The sequence below is a fragment of the Protomyctophum bolini genome (assembly GCF_963924005.1).
Source record: "Protomyctophum bolini genome assembly, chromosome: 5".
In the NCBI taxonomy this organism is placed as follows: domain Eukaryota; kingdom Metazoa; phylum Chordata; class Actinopteri; order Myctophiformes; family Myctophidae; genus Protomyctophum; species Protomyctophum bolini.
Window position 1 is genome coordinate 5,159,011 of NC_137866.1, and position 14,340 is coordinate 5,173,350.

The window sequence follows — 14,340 nt, forward strand, 5'->3', positions numbered from 1 at the left end:
AGTCTTATACTGTTGTACTGGGAGCTGACCAGTACAACCACAGTCTTATACTGTTGCACTGGGAGCTGACCAGTACAACCACAGTCTTATACTGTTGTACTGGGAGCTGACCAGTACAACCACGGTCTTATACTGTTGTACTGGGAGCTGACCAGTACAACCACGGTCTTATACTGTTGTACTGGGAGCTGACCAGTACAACCACAGTCTGGGGCACATGGACAGCAGGTTACGTCTCATACACTTTAACCACAGGCCAAGGGATTTGAACCAGCAACCCCATGCATTCATTCAGCTCCTCACCTCTTTGTCCTTCTTGTCCTTCTTGTCTTTCTTGGCGTCTCCTCCTCCTGAGCTCTTCTTCTGCACCCAGAGCTCAGACTTCTCCACCAGCGTCCGCAGTCTGTCCAGGTCCATCTTGATCAGCTTGTAGTTGTCTACGTCCTGACCTGAGATCAGCAGCTGGACCTGCAGGGAATTCAATTTGTTCACTTGATCAGCTTGCAGTTGTCTACGTCCTGACCTGAGATCAGCTCGCTGGACCTACAGGGAATTCAATTTGCCAATAATAATTCAAATAAATCTGGTCAGTACAGTATTTTCACTGAATGTTCGGCCATGGAAAGTTAGGGTTTAATTAAAGGACAACTTTAGTTTTTTTCAACCAAGGTTCATGTTTTAGGATGTTATTAGAGAAACTAAAAGATGACTGTTAATGTTATTTTTCATTTGCTGCTTTCTTTCGTTTTAGGGATTTTAGCTGTTTTTTTACAGGAGGGGGGGGGGGGGCATTCGAACATGGGGCTAAATATGTTGTTTTTTTTTGAGTGAGTGAGTGAGTGAGTGAGTGAGTGAGTGAGTGAGTGAGTGAGTGAGTGAGTGAGTGTGTGTGTGTGTGTGTGTGTGTGTGTGTGTGACTGTGTGTGTGTGTGTGTGTGTGTGTGTGTGTGTGTGTGTGTGTGTGTGTGTGTCTTGAACAGTTTCTACTTGTCCACAATTAGACTGCTGAACAAGAGCTAGGATTGGTGACGCCGCACAGACTGAACGGACTGGTCTCCTTTAGTAGAGACTACTCTGTATACACATAGGCTACATCACTTTATTTATTTTATTTTATTATGCATACATTTTGTACCATGTAGATTGGTCATGTACTATGCACTTTCTTTCTTTTAACTGCAATGATGAGCCTGCACAAACAAGAATTTCACCCATGTTACTTGTAATGTGATGTGACAATAAAGTTTGATTCTGATTCTGTGTGCGTACCTGTTTGAAGGTGTGCAGGACCTCCTGCCTCTGGCTGAAGTGTTGGTACAGCAGGTTGAGAGCTCCAGACACCAGGGGAGGATAGTCATGCATGGTGAGATGGATCAACACGCGAAGGAACATTCTGCCCCCCTCGTCATCCACCTCCAGGATGCTGTTACTCTTACTACACGCACACACATACACGCACACGCACACACACACACACACACACACACACACACACACACACACACACAAAGTTAAGCCTGAGTTGTATTCCATCACAAGATGGTGTCGCAAGACAAGCTCTTGTTGTCGACAAAGCGAGTAATGGAACCCCTTTTGGTGTTAGCATTATGTTATGCTTTATAGCTATTGAAAAATAGCAGATCTACAAGCTCATAGCGCGCCACTCGGTGGCGCGCTATGAGCTTGTAGATCTGCTATTTTTGAAAAATCGAAGAAAGACTGACATAGAACTGTTTTAATCTGATCTCAGGTCAGAATGGGTTAAAGTGACAGACAGACGTTAAAGAGACCTACCCGACTCCAAACATGGCCTCTGCCTGCTCTCCGATGTGCTGCAGGTTGATGGTGGCTGAGAAGGGACAGAACGGTGAATAATACTCTTATTAGCACACAGAAAAAAAACAGTTAAAAGAATAAAACCAATAAAACAGTGCATATGACAAGTTTTAATTAAAACACATCAGCTTGGGAATGCGGTTGTGAACAGGTGGGTTTTCAGTAAAGATTTGAAGGTGGGAAGTGAGGAGGGGGCATCTCGGATGTGTTTGGGTGGGGAGAGCGTTCCAGAGGGTATAGGGGCGGCCACGGAGAAGGCCCTGTCACCCCACAGAGGGTAGGGGCGGCCACGGAGAAGGCCCTGTCGCCCCACAGAGAGTAGGGGCGGCCACGGAGAAGGCCCTGTCGCCCCACAGAGGGTAGGGGCGACCACGGAGAAGGCCCTGTCTCCCCACAGAGGGTAGGGGCGACCACGGAGAAGGCCCTGTCTCCCCACAGAGGGTAGGGGCGGCCACAGAGAAGGCCCTGTCGCCCCACAGAGGGTATAGGGGCCACAGAGAAGGCCCTGTCTCCCCATAGAGGGTAGGGGCGGCCACGGAGAAGGCCCATGTCGCCCCAGGTTTTCCGTTTCATCCTTTTATGGATCTCAAGGAGGCCGGCGTCGCTGGACCTGAGGGAGCGGGACAGGGCGTGTGGCTTGAGGAGATCGGAGAGGTGGGGGGAGCCAGGTTGTGCAGTGATTTGTATGTGGTGAGGAGAGGTAGGGGGATCCAGGTTGTGCAGTGATTTGTAGGTGGTGAGGAGTACTTTGAAGTCGATTCGTTGTTTGACGGGAGCCAGTGGAGATCATGAAGGACTGCTTTAATCTGTCCTAACACCTCATTTCCACTGAGCTGTCCACATACGCAATATTCGCTCTAATGTTCAAGACAAGGACATGCATTTCTTTTACGGAAGGATCGAAAACGTTCCCTGAAGAGCACTCTTAAATAGCACTCGTAAATAAAACATGTTTGTTATTAACAAAGTCATGTGAATGGATTGACACGATGCACACAGGCTCTTTGAAATACGGAGCAAAAGTTCTATTTCTCCAACGTACTCTGGGCACAAACACCAAACGTAAGGAGAGATCACGGAGGCTCGCAGTTTCGCACACAGGAATGAACCGACTGGACGGTATTACGGAACGTCACACAGTGGAAACTAAAGTAGCCGTTATATTGTAGTATGGCATTAATATTGCCATTCCTTATTTGTCCATTATGTATGTATGCGACATGCGTGTGTGTACCTGCATGTTCCATGTTAGTGGTGGCGTCGGCATCAGCCATGGGATAAACATCCACAAACTCCTTCTTGAAGACGGACAGCAGGAAGGACAGACGGTAGTCTAGACGCACGCTAAGAATAAACTGAAGGAGAGGAGAGGAGAGGAGAGGAGAGGAGAGGAGAGGAGAGGAGAGGAGAGGAGAGGAGAGGAGAGGAGAGGAGAGGAGAGGAGAGGAGAGGAGAGGAGAGGAGAGGAGAGGAGAGTTAGTATCAGTTCTAGTTAACTCCTCTGGTAGTCTATCTGCAGTATTTTAACTAGTTTACTTAGTATCAGTACTAGTTAACACCTCTGGTAGTCTACCTGCAGTAGTTAGTTAGTATCAGTACTACTGTAGTTAACTATACTGTAACTCCTACCTGCAGGATCTCCAGTATCTTCAGCTTGGTGTCCATCACCGTCAGGTCCATGTTGTCTATGCTGTCTTTGCTGGCCCGGTGTCCGTCGGGCAGTACCCCCGTCCCTCGGGCGCCCGCACCGCCAAACATGGACGGCTTCCTGTTGAGCACCATGGTGGACATCATCTGACCCATCCCATGGATGGAGCGCTTCACGTTCTTTCCTGGGGTTGGGGGGGTCAGGCAGGTTGAGTGATGCTTGCAATTAAGCTAAATGTACAAGCATCAAAGAGTAGCTCATGTGTGCTGTTAGGAGTTCTACATTTAAACAGGGTTAGATAAACATTAGAAGAGCAAGACCCAACTGTTTTTAGTTCCTGTATCTGTGTGGTGTGATGTACTGTACTGTAGGTAGACCAGAAGCAGTCAGAAGAGTCTATTCATTCCAAAGGGAGACTAGTGAACACTCCTGAACCATTCGTAAGAACTATAAATATTGGACCCAATCGTCACAGTCTTCCCATTACACTAAAATGGCTAAAAGGTTCTGGAACCATAGACAGATCTAGACAGTACTAACACGGTACCAGAGGAACCATAGACAGATCTAGGAAGTACTAACACGGTACCAGAGGAACCATAGACAGATCTAGACAGTACTAACACGGTACCAGAGGAACCATAGACAGATCTAGACAGTACTAACACGGTACCAGAGGAACCATAGACAGTACTAACACGGTACCAGAGGAACCATAGACAGATCTAGACAGTACTAACACGGTACCAGAGGAACCATAGACAGTACTAACACGGTACCAGAGGAACCATAGACAGATCTAGACAGTACTAACACGGTACCAGAGGAACCATAGACAGATCTAGGCAGTACTAACACGGTACCAGAGGAACCATAGACAGAACTAATACGGTACCAGAGGAACCATAGACAGTACTAACACGGTACCAGAGGAACCATAGACAGATCTAGACAGTACTAACACGGTACCAGAGGAACCATAGACAGTACTAACACGGTACCAGAGGAACCATAGACAGATCTAGGCAGTACTAACACGGTACCAGAGGAACCATAGACAGAACTAATACGGTACCAGAGCCGTCGTCATGGAACATGAGCGTGGAGTGGGACGGGTTGGGGATGCAGTCGATGATGCCCAGCAGAGTTCTGGTCAGTCTGAGCAGCTCAAAGAAACTGTAGAAACCGAAATAGATCAGATTTCTGGCTAGACTCACCACCTGCAGAGAGACACACGCGCACGCACACGCACACGCACACATGCACGCACACGCACACACACACACACATGCACACGCACACGCAAACGCACACATACACACGCACACACACAGAGTTAAGGATCAAAAAGAGTAGACTGTGGTGACCTCATAGAGGGACAGTAGTGACCTAACATATATTGACACAGGAGTGAGACAGTAGTGACCTCATAGAGGGACAGTAGTGACCTCACAGATCAGTGACACAGCAGTGACACAGCAGTGAGACAGCAGTGACCTCATAGAGGGACAGTAGTGACCTCACAGATAGTGACACAGCAGTGAGACAGCAGTGACCTCATAGAGGGACCGTAGTGACCTCACAGATCAGTGACACGGCACTGACCTCAAAGGTGAGCTTGTTCTTCTCCTCGTTGTGGAAGGGCAGCTCGTCGTGCAGAACGTTGTTCAGGTATTCCTCCATGAAGGCCATGGTGTTGGAGAAGCGGTTCTTCTTGTTGTCCCGACTGTCGTCCATGTTGGAGTCGTAGCTGAGGGAATAATACCACCATCACATGATCAATGACACCACCATCACACACAGCACGAGATCAACATGCACATGATCTGACCTCATCAAACCCTGCTGTACACTCAAGACACGCTCCATATATGTTTCATTCCATATGTTGATCTGACCCCCCCCCATGCCAAAGCGCCAGCGCTCGCCCAGCAGTCTGCCGTCACCCAGGCGGACGTGTGCACGTGCTTCTCGCCCTCAGGGTGTCTTACTCTTTGATAGTAATAGGAATAGTAATAGTAGCAGTAACAGTAACTAATCCATACTCTTTGATAGTAATAGGAATAGTAATAGTAGCAGTAACAGTAACTAATCCATACTCTTTGATAGTAATAGGCATAGTAATAGTAGCAGTAACAGTAACTAACCCATACTCTTTGATAGTAATAGGAATAGTAATAGTAGCAGTAACAGTAACTAATCTGTAACTATAATTCTGTAGTGTGGGAGTATACACTTTTCATGCCTTACTGAGAAACTTAATGTATACATTTATGTGTAGGCTCAATGAGTCTCAAAACTGTATAATTATGCTGCTGTGTAACCCCGGCTTCAGTAGCACTAGGTACCGGTCTGCTTTTTGGAAGCACTGGTATGAATGTTTATTGTAAAATTGATGTTTTTATGGGTTAGGGGGGTGTTTCTTCTCTGTATGTAGTGTTTTATGTTGTTGTTTATTGGACCCTGAGTCTGAACTCTGAACAAATAAAGTTGATTGATTGATTGATTGATAATGCCTACTCTTTGATAGTAATGGCGGTGGGTATCTCGGTCCACAGCCGGGCGAACTTGACGGGCGTCACCAGCTCCTGGGGGTCTCGGTCCACGTGGGCGTGGAGCATCAGGCGGCAGAAGGACGCCCGCAGGTCAAAGGGCAGCGTCTCGTCCATCATGCACAGGAAGATCAGCTCCACGTCCAGCTGTTTGGAGATCTCGTCTATGGCCAGATACTGCCTGTCCAGACACATCCTGGCATACAGCTTCAGCTGGTACCTGGAGGACACAAACACATGGTACTGTCTGTCTGTCCAGACACATCCTGGCATACAGCTTCAGCTGGTACCTGGATACACACACACACACACACACACACACAAACACATGGTACTGTCTGTCCAGACACATCCTGGCATACAGCTTCAGCTGGTACCTGGACACACATGTACATGAATACCTTTAAAGGGGCTATGTCACGGCCGAAAAATATCATATGTACTACTGTACATCACAAGGTCTCAGTGAAAATAGTGAAAACAGGGGCATTGCGCGTTTTGTCAAAACCATGGAGAGCTCTGTAGATTTAGTATAGATATAATATATAATATATAATATAAATAGAGTTATTGAGCTTTTTAGTCCGCCTGTATACAAGAAGTGAAGGGCAGTGCAGTGTGCACGAAACCTGTCTAGGATCGCTGAAGAAGAAAAGGCCAAGCCAATCTTTTTTTAAATAATAAAGCTTATCTGACGCAACGGTCCGCCAATAGCGGTTGCCGGTTGGATTCTAATTGGCGGAACGCAGTTCATTTGTTAAGCCATAGGCTACCTAACAATGTGTCTTGCAACTGTGTAACGCAAAATATACTGCTAGCCTTATAAATGCAGTGTGTGTGTAAATACCTGTAATAGGTCAGTACGGTGTGTGTGTGTGTGTGTGTGTGTGTGTGTGTAAATACCTGTAATAGGTCAGGACGTTCTCATCGTGGGCGTTTCCTTGTCTGGCCTCCTGGGATAGCATTCTGATGCTTTTCTCACGTTTCTCATTCGCCTTATCTGTCCACACCAACCACACCTGCACACACACACACACACACACACACACACACACACACACACACACACACACACACACACACACACGACTAGTTTTGTGTAGCAAGACAACTATTCCACAATCAATGCTATCAATCCGTCATCGGTTAGGGTCATTTCCCTTCACGGAAATATATTTATCTTTCAATATCTTTTTTTAACATTTTTTTAATTCCCATTTCTTATAAGCAGCAAGTTACATAATGCGTTTGATTTACATCAGGACAAATACTGCTAAAGAACAATTTCAAGTAACACTACATCAGTTCCACTGATCCAGAACACAGACAGACCTCATCTTCTTCTCCATAGTCGTCTAAGTTGAGGTATTCTCCCTGAGTCCCACCAAGCTGCGCTTCTTTGGGGACACGGCGCCTGGACGCACGCACACACGCACACACGCACACACGCACACACACACACACACACACACACACACACACACACACACACACACACACACACACACACACACACAGAAAGTGACTTCCTTAGTTCCTGTCCATCAATATATCCATCTAACTATATATCTACTGTATATATCTATCTATGTGTATGTCTGTCTTCCTGCCTGCCTGTCAATCTACTGTATGTACTGCATTAATGTGTGCGCGCACGTGTGTGTGTGTGTGTGTGTGTGTGTGTGTGTGTGTGTGTGTGTGTGTGTGTGTGTGTGTGTGTGTGTATGTGTGTGTGGTAGCAGTGAATGTCCATTCCCCACCCAGACCTGCTCAGTCATGTCTAGCTCAGTGTGTGGTTTCTCTCCAGAATGGATCAAAGCATGGCGCTCATGGCCCACGGGGCAGACATACGTCCCGCTGATTAGACATTGTTCAGAACCTATAGAACCCTCAGGCGGGGGTGGAAACTAAGTAAGTACCCCTTTGAGGTACTTTCTCTTTGCTGGAATACTACTACGTACTAGCCCATTTAGGCCTGACATCGAAAAATATATATTATATTCAAAGATTTGTTCCGCGTTTCACGATTTTTCAAAAACTTTATTTACTAGTTATTTTGTAGATTTTGTTTATTATTACAAAACATACACTAACCGTTTTCAGCAGCCCTATATACTGTACATTTCTGACATGTCCGAAATATCTGCAAGCTTACAATGTCGTAGCGAGGTACGTGACATGCATTGTGAGCTTGTAGATCTGCTATTTTCAAAAGATTGTTTAAACTTGAAAGGGGACATTCTAATCTGCACAAGGAGTACTTTCACTTTTGGTACTTTAAGTACATGTGAGTACTTTTCCACCACTGTCCCCATGCAGACAGGAAGGGCTCTGCTGTGGTTGGTTCGGACATGCCCTACCCGGCTTGCACACGCATAGGAGGAGAACTAGTAGTGAGGTGTGGTTGCATCATGTCTCCGATATGATTATCCCTGCTCTGTGTATTCTAAAATGCTGCTTCTCAAACTTGTCTGGCCTCAGTCAGTACCCCCTTTCCCTGACTTCTGAATCCAAGAACCCCCTATACCACCTAGACAACAACATTTGTGAGGGGCGCCTAGATGTTTTTGTTTAACTGCCGTAAAGAAACATTGAAAGTAAAAGTGGCTGCTATATGACGTCATTTCAAAAAGCAGACTTGGAGGGAATGGCACCCATCAAAGAGCGACTCTTCTCTTAGATATATTTGCACATGTTCTGAGTACAAATGGGACTGGGAGAACTCGAAGGGGGGCTGTGAAGGAGACAGGCTGTAATGTTTCTGTCCAGCATACATCTTTTAATCTTTTAAGTAACATGGCTTTCTTAGCACAATTGAGTGAATAGCACTCTTTCTACAACACTAATCTATGTTCATACTCAATCACTCAGAGGCTCTTGGGTGGGGCAGTGGTAAAGTGCCTGCCAACCACCGCAGACTGTTCCAATGCAGTACGAGCATCCGGCTTTGTCGATATATAGACTCTATATGAACACAATTGTAACTAGAACTGCACTCTGTCGAGTGCATACTTGCTTGTTGCACACTAGTAGGCCATAAATGGCCTACTAGTGTGCAAGCAAGAGCGCGCGAGTACTTTCGACCGCTACAAACTGTCAAATCTCAGTAATGACTACTTGTGCCTGATACGGCAGTGGTGCCAGATTACATGCGTATTACATAGGAGCATTACCTTTAATCCTCCCAACACTAAAACATATCGTCATTACGTCATCACCATCGAAAACCATTGGATTTATACATACTGTACATATACATAGTATATGTACTAGTACTAGTAAACTAGTACTTGCGTAAACTAGTACTTGCGTAAACTAGTACTTGCGCGCTCTGCTTGCGCAAGTAACTATGAACCCTCTCTCTCCCGTATTCGGGGGAGAGAGGGAGCGATATTTATAACTGCACCTACTCCTACTGGCGCGACACCGGTCCGCAAGGAGAGTTGGGCGGGAGGGGTAGGAGCCCCCCTCGTGGAGAGGAATATGGAATATTGGCATCAATAATTAATTGGGGGGATTAATGAGGATGTCTTGGTTCTCAGGGTCAGTGTTAGGGTCCATACTCAGTCTTAATGAGGATGTCTTGGTTCTCAGGGTCAGTGTTAGGGTCCATACTCAGTCTTAATGAGGATGTCTTGGTTCTCAGGGTTAGGGTTAGGGTACATACTCAGTCTTAATGAGGATGTCTTGGTTCTCAGGGTCAGTGTTAGGGTCCATACTCAGTCTTAATGAGGATGTCTTGGTTCTCAGGGTCAGTGTTAGGGTCCATACTCAGTCTTAATGAGGATGTCTTGGTTCTCAGGGTTAGGGTTAGGGTACATACTCAGTCTTAATGAGGATGTCTTGGTTCTCAGGGTCAGTGTTAGGGTCCATACTCAGTCTTAATGAGGATGTCTTGGTTCTCAGGGTCAGTGTTAGGGTCCATACTCAGTCTTAATGAGGATGTCTTGGTTCTCAGGGTCAGTGTTAGGGTACATACTCAGTCTTAATGAGGATGTCTTGGTTCTCAGGGTCAGTGTTAGGGTCCATACTCAGTCTTAATGAGGATGTCTTGGTTCTCAGGGTCAGTGTTAGGGTCCATACTCAGTCTTAATGAGGATGTCTTGGTTCTCAGGGTCAGTGTTAGGGTACATACTCAGTCTTAATGAGGATGTCTTGGTTCTCAGGGTCAGTGTTAGGGTACATACTCAGTCTTAATGAGGATGTCTTGGTTCTCAGGGTCAGTGTTAGGGTACATACTCAGTCTTAATGAGGATGTCTTGGTTCTCAGGGTCAGTGTTAGGGTCCATACTCAGTCTTAATGAGGATGTCTTGGTTCTCAGGGTCAGTGTTAGGGTACATACTCAGTCTTAATGAGGATGTCTTGGTTCTCAGGGTCAGTGTTAGGGTCCATACTCGGTCTTAATGAGGATGTCTTGGTTCTCAGGGTCAGTGTTAGGGTACATACTCAGTCTTAATGAGGATGTCTTGGTTCTCAGGGTCAGTGTTAGGGTCCATACTCAGTCTTAATGAGGATGTCTTGGTTCTCAGGGTTAGGGTTAGGGTACATACTCAGTCTTAATGAGGATGTCCTGGTTCTTGGGGTCCAGGACACATTTACAGATGAGCTCCTGAGTGACAGGAATCGCGACGTTGTTGGAAACACACAGATCTGACAGGTAGTCCAGGAACCTGGTGAGGGTGACACGCACACACACACACACACACACACACACACACACACACACACACACGGACACACACACACATGCACACAAATGCACACACAAAAACACACGCCATCAATTGTCTGAAACTTTGTGCACATATTTTATCATCATGACATTTTTCTCTCTGCCCCTCTCTTATCCCTGGTTTTACCTGGGTTATCCATCCCTGGTTTTACCTGGGTTATCCGTCCTTGGTTTTACCTGGGTTCTCTATCCCTGGTTTTACCTGGGTTATCCATCCCTGGTTTTACCTGGGTTATCCGTCCTTGGGTTTACCTGGGTTCTCTATCCCTGGTTTTACCTGGGTTCTCTATCCCTGGTTTTACCTGGGTTCTCTATCCCTGGTTTTACCTGGGTTATCCATCCCTGGTTTTACCTGGGTTATCCGTCCTTGGTTTTACCTGGGTTCTCTATCCCTGGTTTTACCTGGGTTATCCATCCCTGGTTTTACCTGGGTTATCCGTCCTTGGGTTTACCTGGGTTCTCTATCCCTGGTTTTACCTGGGTTCTCTATCCCTGGTTTTACCTGGGTTCTCTATCCCTGGTTATACCTGCGTTCTCCGTCCCTGGTTTTACCTGGGTTCTCCGTCCCTGGTTTTACCTGGGTTCTCCGTCCCTGGTTTTACCTGGGTTCTCCGTTCCTGGTTTTACCTGGGTTCTCCGTCCCTGGTTTTACCTGGGTTCTCCGTCACTGGTTTTACCTGGGTTCTCTGTTCTTGCGGACCAGGCGGACGAAGGTCTCCACCTCGGTCTTGGTGATGTGTTTCTCCAGCAGCTTCCTGTTGTTGTGCAGCAGAGCGGTGATGGTGTCTTCAGCCAGGATGTCGTAGCCGATCTGACCCTGCATCACTCCAAACTGCTTGGCTATGTGTTCCTATGGAGACACACAGACAGACAGAATGCATCACTCCAAACTGCTTGGCTATGTGTTCCTATGGAGACACACAGGCAGACAGAATGCATCACTCCAAACTGCTTGGCTATGTGTTCCTATGGAGACACACAGGCAGACAGAATAGATCACTCCAAACTGCTTGGCTATGTGTTCCTGAAGACACGCAGGCAGACAGAAAAGGTTGTCTTGCTCAAGGACACTTTGACAAAGTGTTGCAGGGATTCAACCCCACAAACCTCATTTTTACACTCTTCTAACTCGTCTTCTTTTGACATCTTTCCCTCATCATCCTCTCTCCTATCCTCATCTGGTTTTTGATGTCATCTCTTTAGTGTTTGAGGTCAACTTGCCTTATGTTTAGGTTATCATTAACCCATTTAGACCTCAGGCCGATTCTGAAAAAATAGCTTCTAAATCCTAACAGTTTTCTTAAATAACTATATTTCTATGTCAGTAGTGCTCAACCTTTTTCATATACACAATTATGTGTATTTGGCCGCGGACCCCCATCGGAAAATATGTTGTTCCCAGGGACCTCCATAAGCAAATATTTGAGTTAAAAACGTTCACTGCGAAAGAATATACATTCAAAGATTTGCGCCACATTTTCACAATTTTTCTAAAATAGCAGACCTATAGCTCTACAAGCTATGAGCTTGTAGATCTGCTATTTTCCAATAGCTAAAGTATAACATAATGCTTAGAAGTTAGAACACCAAAAGGGATTCCCGTTTTGAATGGGCTAAAGCCTGACCAATGACAGATATATTTGCCTGAAGCTAGACCACTGATTAATTAATGTTTTGGCCCATATTGTCCTTAAAAGGTGCAAAATTTTAATCTGTTCTAATCTATTTTCTAAAATGTAGATTTGTTTAAAAAAAAATGCATATCCTCACAGCTCACAACGCAGAATAATGAAACATGTGAGCTCGTAGATCAGTTATTTTGGAAAATCTTTGAAAGCCTTTGATAGATCTACAAATGTTTCGCCTATTATGACATAGACAGACACACCAGAAAGTGATAACAAATCACATGGGCTGAATAATTGCTGATACCAATGTAATAGAAGTGACAAGTCAAATGAGGGCCGATATATATATTAATCTGTCTCTAGTTTTTGTTTTACAGTAATCTCACCTGGTTGTTTACAGTAATCTCACCTGGTTGTTTGCCGTAATCTCACCTGGTTGTTTGCAGTAATCTCACCTGGTTGTTTACAGTAATCTCACCTGGCTGTTTGCCGTAATCTCACCTGGTTTTTGCGGTAGTCCTCCTGGGAGTGGCGCAGCACACGGTAACAGAGGCGGAGCATGTACTGGTAGGGGGCGTTCTTCTGGTCTGACAGCTCCTCCAATCGCAGCAGAGGCCCCTCCCCTGGCTTCTCCTTAAAAGGAGCCTTCAGGATGCCAAAGATCTGACGTCGCACCAGAAGAAAAACATTAACCCATTCTGACCTGAGATCAGATTCATACGAGGTTTCCACTGGACACACAATGGTCTGATGAACCCATTCTGACCCGAGATCAGATTCTAAAAATGTCAGTTGTTCGATTTTTCAAAAATAGCAGACCTACAAGCTCGTAGCGTGCCACTCGGTGGCGCGCTATGAGCTTGTAGATCTGCTATTTTTCAATACCTAAAGCATAACATGATGCTGACACCAAAAGGGGTTCCCGTTCAGAATGGGTTAATGTATCAAGGCCTGACATGTTAATTTGTTGAAGACATTCTATGAACAAAGACAATTACATGCGCTCCTCTCATCCTCTCTGTGTAGAGTAGACCATGCTATGGCTCGTGGCTAGGCTGACTTAGGATCAGAATATATATCATCCTCTCTGTGTAGAGACCATGCTATGGCTCGTGGCTAGGCTGACTTAGGATCAGAATATATATCATCCTCTCTGTGTAGAGACCATGCTATGGCTCGTGGCTAGGCTGACTTAGGATCAGAATATATATCATCCTCTCTGTGTAGAGACCATGCTATGGCTCGTGGCTAGGCTGACTTAGGATCAGAATATATATCATCCTCTCTGTGTAGAGACCATGCTATGGCTCGTGGCTAGGCTGACTTAGGATCAGAATATATATCATCCTCTCTGTGTAGACCATGCTATGGCTCGTGGCTAGGCTGACTTAGGATCAGAATATATATCATCCTCTCTGTGTAGAGACCATGCTATGGCTCGTGGCTAGGCTGACTTAGGATCAGAATATATATCATCCTCTCTGTGTAGACCATGCTATGGCTCGTGCCTAGGCTGACTTAGGATCAGAATATATATCATCCTCTCTGTGTAGACCATGCTATGGCTCGTGGCTAGGCTGACTTAGGATCAGAATATATATCATCCTCTCTGTGTAGACCATGCTATGGCTCGTGCCTAGGCTGACTTAGGATCAGAATATATATCATCCTCTCTGTGTAGACCATGCTATGGCTCGTGCCTAGGCTGACTTAGGATCAGAATATATATCATCCTCTCTGTGTAGACCATGCTATGGCTCGTGCCTAGGCTGACTTAGGATCAGAATATATATCATCCTCTCTGTGTAGACCATGCTATGGCTCGTGCCTAGGCTGACTTAGGATCAGAATATATATCATCCTCTCTGTGTAGAGACCATGCTATGGCTCGTGGCTAGGCTGACTTAGGATCAGAATATATATCATCCTCTCTGTGTAGAGAC

The 14,340-nt window shown here is 45.8% G+C and overlaps 1 protein-coding gene across 4 annotated transcripts in view; it reads right to left on the reverse strand.

Annotated features, from left to right (window-relative positions):
• The window catches only part of itpr3 (inositol 1,4,5-trisphosphate receptor, type 3), a 127,997-nt gene that overhangs the window by 79,747 nt on the left and 33,910 nt on the right, over nucleotides 1–14,340 (reverse strand). For all 4 annotated transcript variants that reach the window (XR_013964058.1, XR_013964059.1, XR_013964060.1 and 1 more), the window contains exons 15-27: nucleotides 12,899–13,060; nucleotides 11,447–11,619; nucleotides 10,588–10,707; nucleotides 7,369–7,450; nucleotides 6,940–7,055; nucleotides 6,005–6,256; nucleotides 5,090–5,234; nucleotides 4,560–4,704; nucleotides 3,466–3,668; nucleotides 3,071–3,191; nucleotides 1,795–1,849; nucleotides 1,270–1,435; nucleotides 304–468 (exon numbers count right to left, since the gene is read on the reverse strand). Coding sequence is in view for 1 of the 4 variants with exons in the window: in XM_080763696.1 (XP_080619822.1) it covers nucleotides 304–468; nucleotides 1,270–1,435; nucleotides 1,795–1,849; nucleotides 3,071–3,191; nucleotides 3,466–3,668; nucleotides 4,560–4,704; nucleotides 5,090–5,234; nucleotides 6,005–6,256; nucleotides 6,940–7,055; nucleotides 7,369–7,450; nucleotides 10,588–10,707; nucleotides 11,447–11,619; nucleotides 12,899–13,060 (1,905 nt within the window). In the remaining 3 variants the exon portion in view is untranslated. The remainder of the gene's footprint in view (nucleotides 1–303; nucleotides 469–1,269; nucleotides 1,436–1,794; nucleotides 1,850–3,070; nucleotides 3,192–3,465; nucleotides 3,669–4,559; nucleotides 4,705–5,089; nucleotides 5,235–6,004; nucleotides 6,257–6,939; nucleotides 7,056–7,368; nucleotides 7,451–10,587; nucleotides 10,708–11,446; nucleotides 11,620–12,898; nucleotides 13,061–14,340) is intronic.